Genomic DNA, 8,649 nt, shown 5'->3' with positions numbered 1-8,649 from the left:
TCCCGGGTCAGACAGGAAAAGTCGGGAAGTAAGCAGGCTACCAAAGGGTTGCTGGTATCAAATCCTAGTTACCATTGCTTTCTTTTGTGCCCTTGAACAAGGCACTTAACCCCCCACTACAACAGCTCCCTGGGCACCCAGTCTGGCAGCCACCGCTCCTCTCCTCCAAAAAAACGGTATATGTGTGTGTCTTTCAGAGGGGTTGGGTTAATAGCGGAAGTCAAATTTTGGTTGGACCTTGTGTGCAATTGACCAATAAAGTGATCTTAATTACAATGCAATTTAGATGTTTTTTTTAAATTGATTTGGAATTCAAATTATATCTAACGTTTTTACGGAGTGCTCAATGTTTTGTATTTAGTCTTGGGTATTTGCCATTGTTGTAGTTGTAGTTATATCCGATAGGTGTCGCTGCTGTCCTGTTTTATTATAGGGATCTGAGTGTTATTATAAGGACCGTTAATGACAATTCTAAGGACCCCTAGTTGGTCATTTACACCCCTGTTGACTATACTATTCACAGTTGATGTTCAAAAAGGACAAATTCATTTAAATTGACATTGCAAATCAAATTGACATCTCAATTGCTTTGCTATATGGCTCATGACAGAAATGACATGACACCAAATGATGAATCATCTCCATAATTCCATTTGATGAATCATCTAAACAATCACAGATCTGCCTTTGTGTTTATAGCCGTAAGTGAAACTGTTAGTTTTGCATAATATAAACACTGACCCGGGCCGGGGCAAAGCTAGAGCGCGTCACCGGCAGGTAGGTGGGGTTTAACGGGGCTGATTATTTACGGTACTTTTTTGCAGCAGCAGAGCTCTCCGGAATGGCATAAGAGAGTGGCTATTACTACGGGAGGAGAAAACCTAGCGAATGAAAGACAGATAGCTTCGTCCCCTCGGCGATGGCACGACTAGAGTTGTTTTTGTTCACGGCTCTAGCTCGCATTTCGTCTGGGAATTCTGCTTCCCTTATTGGCTATTCCTGATCCGTACTCCAACCGACACCTCCAATTATGGATCGTACTGAAGTTCCACCTTTTGTATTTTTGCGTCAAGACAATCGGGCGAAATAAGAGGAAACGATCAAGGACTGCTGTGAGCTATTATCCATTCCGGACTGTTCTCCATATATAGACAAGACTCGTTGAGAAATGCAAGTGGGAACGGATTTTGGTAGGCTATTTTGTTTTAATCCTCGGGTGCAATATTCAGGATATTCCATTGGTTTACGCGTAAAGGACATGGACACAAGGTGTTTTAGCTACCTGTGGTTAGAATAGATGCCTTCGTGTTGTCAAGTCTTGCTATTACCGGCCTGAGATGATAGAACTGCAGTTTAGGTGATTGCTTTGCTCTTTTAGGAATAGTGCTCTGCTGTAGTTAAGCCCTTTTTTATCAGCTGATCACCTTTAGGGTTTCAGAAATACCCTTTTGTTCATTTTGACAACAGAAAACTCATTTTTTTTAATTCAAATGTATTTCATATGAACGCAAGTAACCTATTCTGAGCTGCTGTGTCCAGTTGTAGGCTATAACTTGGAAACAAATCTCCCCACCTCACTAGCAAGGTGACAGTAGGAGGAGGGTTGCAGAGTTCTCTGTAACAGAACGACCATAGCCATGGCTCTGCCCGATAACACCCCCAGCATTCCTTTAGGGGAAGCAGTCATCTTCCCTGAGATAGTAGAGCTGAACGTGGGCGGCCAGGTGTACATCACTCGCTACTCAACCCTCGTCAGCGTACCAGACTCTCTCCTGTGGGAGATGTTTAGCAGGAAATCCACCAAAGGGCTGGCGAGGGACACCAAGGGCCGTTTCTTCGTGGACCGGGATGGTTTCCTGTTCCGGTATATTCTGGACTACATGAGAGATCAGCAGCTGGTGCTCCCTGACCACTTCCCAGAGCGGGGTCGCCTGCAGCGGGAGGCTGAGTTCTTCAACCTACCTGAGCTCATAAAGATCCTGGCGCCCAAACTCAGCAAGCAGAACTCGCTGGGTGACGAGGGGTGTCAGAGTGACCCGGAGGACTCCTCGCCGGGCATCGACACCGGGCGCAACCTGGCCTCGCTGGGCACTGCCGCCTGCGCCAGTCTGGTCCCCAGTGGAGACGGTAAACGCTCGGGATTCATCACCATCGGTTATCGCGGCTCCTATACTTTGGGGCGCGACAGCCAGACCGACGCCAAGTTCAGACGTGTTGCTCGCATTATGGTCTGTGGCAAGACGTCGCTGGCTAAAGAGGTGTTTGGGGAGACGCTGAACGAGAGCCGTGACCCGGACCGGCCCCCAGAGCGCTACACGTCACGCTACTACCTCAAATTCACCTTCCTGGAGCAGGCCTTTGACAAGCTGGCAGACGCCGGGTTTCACATGGTGGCCTGTAACTCCACGGGGACCTGCGCCTTCGCTCACGAGCAGACGGACGACAAGATCTGGACCAGCTACACTGAATACGTGTTCTACCGTGAGTGAGGTCATCATCAGCCCTGGTCCCCGGTCCCCCTAGTGGTCCCCAGCATCCAGCCTCCTCTACCCTCGTCTCCCTGTATCCAGTCCTGGATCCCCTCGTCTCCCTGTATCCAGTCCTGGATCCCCTCGTCTCACTGTATCCAGCCCTGGGTCCCCTCGTCTCCCTGTATCCAGCCCTGGGCCCCCTCGTCTCCCTGGATCCCCTCACCTCCCTGTATCCAGCCCTGGGCCCCCTTGCATCCCTGGATCCATCAATTATTCCCTTGCCTCCTGGACCCCAGCCTCCAGCCCCTGCCCCCCAGCCCCTGCCCCCTGGCTCTTTGGCCCCCTTAGTGCTCCCTAGCCCCCAGCCCTGGATTCCTGCTTCAAGCACCCCTGGCCCCAATCTCCATGGGCCCTGGCCCCCTGCGTCAGGCCCCCCTGCCTCCAACCAGCCGTCCCCTCTCTCCATATGTCTCTCTCACCCATCAGCTGTAATCCTTACCACCTCTGCGGTCCCCTCTCCTGATCCAGCTATAACCCAACCATTGCCCCAGCACCAAGCCTCAGAGACCTGACCACAGCCCCCCTAACCATCCTACAGAGACTGCTCCCCCCTCCCCACCCTCCATGTACTGTCCGTCCTCTTGTATATAGTATCTGCCTTGGTGAAGCACAATGCTGTGTGTAAAAGAGCTTGTTTAGTCCAGTTCAGGTCCTGCCTGGTCTGTACCTTTAGCAGGCTGGAGGGGCCAATCGGAAAAGGGCCTAGATTGAAGTACTATTTTGTTCTGAATCTCTCCAACAGACCCTCCTACTCCTCTGAACTAAAATGGCCAAACAATGTGACGTCTAAGCAGCCTAGAGGAATGAGAGAGAGAGAGTGGCCAGCCGGGCACAAACAAGAGCAAAGTGTCACACAAAACGAAAGTCTTTCATTTCCTTCTTCCCCTCTTCTTATTTTCCTTATATGTCTGAGACCAAACTGTTGGGAAAGGGGCCGTTCACTTTTACCATTCAAATGGGGTGGCAGGTTGCCTAGTGGTTAGAGCGTTGGACTAGTAACTGAAAGGTTGCAAGATCGAATCCCCGAGCTGACACGGTGAATATCTGTCGTTCTGCCCCTGAACAGGCAGTTAACCCACTGTTCCTAGGCCGTCATTGAAAAATAAGAACTTGTTCTTAACTGACTTGCCTAGTTAAATAAAGGTAAAATAAAAAAATGATTATCTTTTTCTTGTAAAGATAACGCCTCACCTTTTGTTAAGTCTCTGCTTGTGAAGACAACCAACTTACATGATGCCACCTTGTCTCACAAAAAAGCACAGTGAACTCCTTATAAGGTAAAAGAAGATCTATATGGACCATCAATATCCTCTCGAGCTGTTCATGTATATATTCTTTAGGACAACCCAGGTATTTGCATTCTAGAGGGGATCCTTAATGCTAGAAAAACAACGCTGGGTCTTGTCCGAGAGTCAAAGCTAACAAACAAGGGGAAAATATCAAGTTGTGTGTTTGACTGCAAGAAAGAGAAATAAGTGGTTTTAGTACAGAGTGGTTTTAGTACAGGGTGAGGGTTTGTCGGAAATGGCACCCTATCCTCTATGTAGTGCACTACTTTTGACCAAAGCCTTATGCAGGCCCTGGTCAAAAGTAGTGCACTTACATGGGGAATAGGGTGGTTGAAGTGTGTTATTTGATTGTTCGAAGGAGTGTTGAGAATTCTAATCGTCCTTGGCCCATGCCTGGAAGACCAGAGGGGATGTGAAGTGTTACATCACAATGTCCACAGAACCTCTCCTACCCATCCTTATACTCTTCCTCCTCCTCTCGTCTTGGTTTTTATACCGCCTCTCTTGTTATTGAAAGCCCACAGCGTTTTGGCTCTTAGCCCTCTTCTCTCCCTTTTCTCATTGGACTGTGTTTTTACTCTATCTATCCCAAACTCTTCTATTCAGTTCAGTATTCCACTTTTAAGCTCTTTGATATTTGGTAGCTTTCATTGACTGTAATGTGTACACCCAGGAGAAGGAGACAGGTGTACGCCATTACCAGCCAAAGGACGACATTCTCCCCAAACTCTAGCAGCTAAACAACAGTATAGGATAGGACATGGATATTGTGCATATTTTTGAGGGAATGTTGTAGTACAGTTGATTACTGATAAGTGCACCTCTTATAAGTGCAAAATCACTGGTTAGTGCACGTCGTCAGTACAGTCACACCAGTTGTATTTTAGGAATTGACTGTAGTAGGACTGAACAGTAATTGTACCCACAGCAACTATAACCACAGTAACAGAAGAAAGTGTGTGAATGGTTAAGTGGTATGGGGTAATATTCAGGTATACCCTCAGGGCAAGTCTGCATATCAACAACAACCTCACAACTTCAACCAACAGTACCTCAGTAGGTCAAATACATCTTGAGAATCATCTCCAATACCAAGAAACACTAATTATCTGAAAAGACTAAACTTGTACCAGTAATAATCAATGGATCAACTAGTAATGTGACTTGTAAACTATATGACTTGTAAAGTACAGAATATTCTCCCTGACAAAGAGAAACTCTTGTTAAAGAAACTGCCTTGACGGTTCGGTAGACGGAGTGATTTTAATGTGAGTGAAGGTGTGAAGACATTCTGAATACCTGACGGATGATCAATCTTTTATCGGATATCGCTAGAGTGTGATGGCGCGTTCTTCGAGTGTGATGGCACATTCTTAGAGTGTGATGGCGCGTTCTTCGAGTGTGATGGCGCGTTCTTCGAGTGTGATGGCGCGTTCTTCGAGTGTGATGGCGCGTTCTTCGAGTGTGATGGCGCGTTCTTCGAGTGTGATGGCGCGTTCTTCGAGTGTGATGGCGCGTTCTTCGAGTGTGATGGCACGTTCTTCGAGTGTGATGGCACGTTCTTCGAGTGTCATGGCGCGTTCTTCGAGTGTCATGGCGCGTTCTTCGAGTGTCATGGCGCGTTCTTCGAGTGTCATGGCGCGTTCTTCGAGTGTCATGGCGCGTTCTTCGAGTGTCATGGCGCGTTCTTCGAGTGTCATGGCGCGTTCTTCGAGTGTCATGGCACAATTTTGACAGGAGCATTGAGTCGTCAATGTCAGCTTCAGTGTCGATGTCACAAGTCAAACGTAGACCAAACAGCAATGGGGGGACATGTTTCTCACACAGGGTGGACTGTATACCTACGGTTGCTGTACCTACTAAATGTTTGGGAACATAATTAGTGTGTGACTTTCTTTTCATAGCTTACTCTCCGTTAATCAGAACCTCTATAAAACAGTTTTTGGGTGTGTGTCAGCATATTCTTCTTGTTATACAGCAGACAGAAGGAATATGTCGTCTGTCAATTCATGTGTTATTTATCTTGCATTGTACATCCTTTTATGAATTGTTTTAGTAACTAACTAGGGTGACATTTCAGTAGAGTTGTGTACGCTCTCATTGATATTATTATTATTATTGTTGTAACTGAAAAGTGTTAAGAGACTATAAAATATTTCACAAGTAAATCCTTTCAAATGTTCATGTTTTTACCGAAGGGACCACAGGCCTATAAATGTACCTGTATACTTCCAAGACTTTCCACCTCTTTCTGTCTCTCTCTCTTTCTTAATTAGACCTGAATATACCGTAGTAACCTAGTATCAGTCAGACACCAGACATTACTAATTAGACCTGAATATACTGTAGTAACCTAGTATCAGTCAGACACCAGACATTACTAATTAGACCTGAATATACCGTAGTAACCTAGTATCAGTCAGACACCAGACATGACTAATTAGACCTGAATATACTGTAGTAACCTAGTATCAGTCAGACACCAGACATTACTAATTAGACCTGAATATACCGTAGTAACCTAGTATCAGTCAGACACCAGACATTACTAATTAGACCTGAATATACTGTAGTAACCTAGTATCAGTCAGACACCAGACATTACTAATTAGACCTGAATATACTGTAGTAACCTAGTATCAGTCAGACACCAGACATTACTAATTAGACCTGAATATACTGTAGTAACCTAGTATCAGTCAGACACCAGATATTAATTAACATAGTTGTTGTTGAGTGATAGCCAGGCCAGGTAGATTGCAAACAGGGATCACTGGTTTCCATCGAAACAGAGAAAACGAAGTCTCTGATTTTTCTCCCATTGAATACAGTCAACAGTCTCTGTATTTTTCTCCCATTGAATACAGTCAACAGTCTCTGTATTTTTCTCCCATTGAATACAGTCAACAGTCTCTGTATTTTTCTCCCATTGCCCTCTCTGATGCTCAAACAGCAAGATGTACCATTTGTGGGCGACGAAATTGGACAACTATCCATGTCCTGAGGACGTCAGGAAATGCCTTCAAAACCAGCCACTAGGGGCAAAGTCAGCGCTATTAGCATCAAGTAGGGTAATCCCTTGACTCTGGATCAGAAGGTTGGGTGTTTGATCCCAGTTGTGGACACTGGTTTTTTATTTCTGGTTTCAACCCCATCCCAAACCCATAACCATTTGGAATGAGTGCCTAAACTTAACCTTTAACTTTGAAAGTTGATGTTTGGAGAAATGGAACGATACAGAGCAGCAGGAGAACGTGGCTGAACATCTCATTTTGCCGCGACTGTGAGATCTTGTTGGATGGTGTTGACTTTTTTTCTCACAATTAAGTATGAATCCACTCAACCCTTGTTATGTAAAGTGAGGTGAGTGAGTCTATTAAGTATGAATCAAGTCAATGAATCATAACCTTTATATAAAGGTAGTAAGTCATAAATATTTTAAATGGCTTCGATGTCAGAAGCTCTCAAAATATTCTCAGTCTGGCGCTCGCACGCACACACACACACACACACACACGTTAAAATCTTTATGTGCTGCCTCTCTCTCTTCTAGATCTGTCTATTTTTGGATGACGGCAGTGGAATCCTCTATAGTGTTGTCACAGTGCCTGGTACGTTTTTCCGACCAATCCAAACTGAGTCTGGGGTTAATGAGGAGGTGGTATGAGTGTGGGTTTGGTCTCGTCAGTGAGTGACTGCACATCCACATCGTAGTGTAAAAGGCCACAGCAACCTGTTAGCTGCAAGGTGCAGAAGCACGTTGAGGGACTTTCAGAAGGTAGTGTTTATGCTACAGGTCTATACCTCTGTGGTTAACGATGAGGCTCAGCGGTCAACAGTAACTACTTCGCTACTATTGGCCTAGTTATTGCCTTACCTCCTTACTCCATTTGCACACACTGTATACAGATTGTCTATAATGTTATTGACTGTATGTTTGTTTATTCCATGTGTAACTCTGTGTTGTTGTTTTTTGTCGCACTGCTTTGCTTTATCTTAGCCAGGTCACAGTTGTAAATTAAAACTTGTTCTCAACTGGCCGACCTGGGGAAATAACACTGTTGATGTAATAGTGTCACTTAGATACGATGAAGTTATCCCGGATGGTGATCTAAAGCTGGTTTGAAAAGTATAGCATGTTTGGTTGTGAGCCATATAGTGAGCAGGTGTGAACAGTCACCAGAATACCATGTCATGATCGTACAATAAAGACATTGTATCATGCATGGTTCTTATCTACCTTTTTTAATATGCTGTCCAGAATCTTGTACGGTAAGATAGTTACACTAAGCATGCATTTATAACACTGTGTCATCTACCTCCTCTTTCTGTTATTATATTTCTCACCTTCTCGGTCTTCACATGTCCTTCAGAACACAACATGTGAGAGGGGGAGTGTTATAGAGTGTTCCGGAATCTACTGGAATGTAGCTATAGAGTGCTCCGGAGTGTTCTAGAATCTAGAGTGTTGCTATTAGAGCCCTCTAGCACCAGGCAACATTAGTACTGGTGCTCTATGTGTGGACTGGAGAGTGGAGTAGAGAGAGCCAGGGACACAGTAGGCCTTATACTGTAGCTTAGCCTTGAAAGTCCCTGAGCCAGAGAGTGATAAGGCCCCGTGCATCTTCAGGACAACATGCCTTCAGCAGTCAGCTTCAATCTCTCAGTGTTTGCGGAACAAATTACACCCTGTTCCCTATGTCGTTCCTATGTCATTCCCATATAGCTCTGTTCATAAGGTAGTGTACTAAATATGGAATAGGGTGCCAGACACGCAGTGGGATCCTCCTCATTTCCCCTGCCAGATAAGCCACAGTTAGAGAAGGAAA

The 8,649-nt window shown here is 45.4% G+C and overlaps 1 protein-coding gene across 1 annotated transcript; it reads left to right on the top strand.

The window, feature by feature from the left end:
• The first annotated feature begins 808 nt into the window (after positions 1-808).
• On the top strand, positions 809-8,044 carry LOC109904955 (BTB/POZ domain-containing protein KCTD12-like). Its single transcript, XM_020502046.2, has one exon. The coding sequence runs from the start codon at positions 1,638-1,640 to the stop codon at positions 2,487-2,489; it is 852 nt and encodes a 283-aa protein (XP_020357635.1). The 5' UTR covers positions 809-1,637; the 3' UTR covers positions 2,490-8,044.
• Positions 8,045-8,649: the final 605 nt, after the last annotated feature.

This window comes from Oncorhynchus kisutch, linkage group LG15 (genome assembly GCF_002021735.2).
Source record: "Oncorhynchus kisutch isolate 150728-3 linkage group LG15, Okis_V2, whole genome shotgun sequence".
Classification (NCBI taxonomy): Eukaryota; Metazoa; Chordata; class Actinopteri; order Salmoniformes; family Salmonidae; genus Oncorhynchus; species Oncorhynchus kisutch.
The sequence above is the reverse complement of the archived record's forward strand: the minus strand, read 5'-3'. Positions and strand labels throughout refer to the sequence as shown.

Excerpts from the sequence above, each read along its gene's own strand:
- LOC109904955 (XM_020502046.2), top strand. The coding sequence starts at position 1,638 with ATGGCTCTGCCCGATAACACCCCCAGCATTCCTTTAGGGGAAGCAGTC.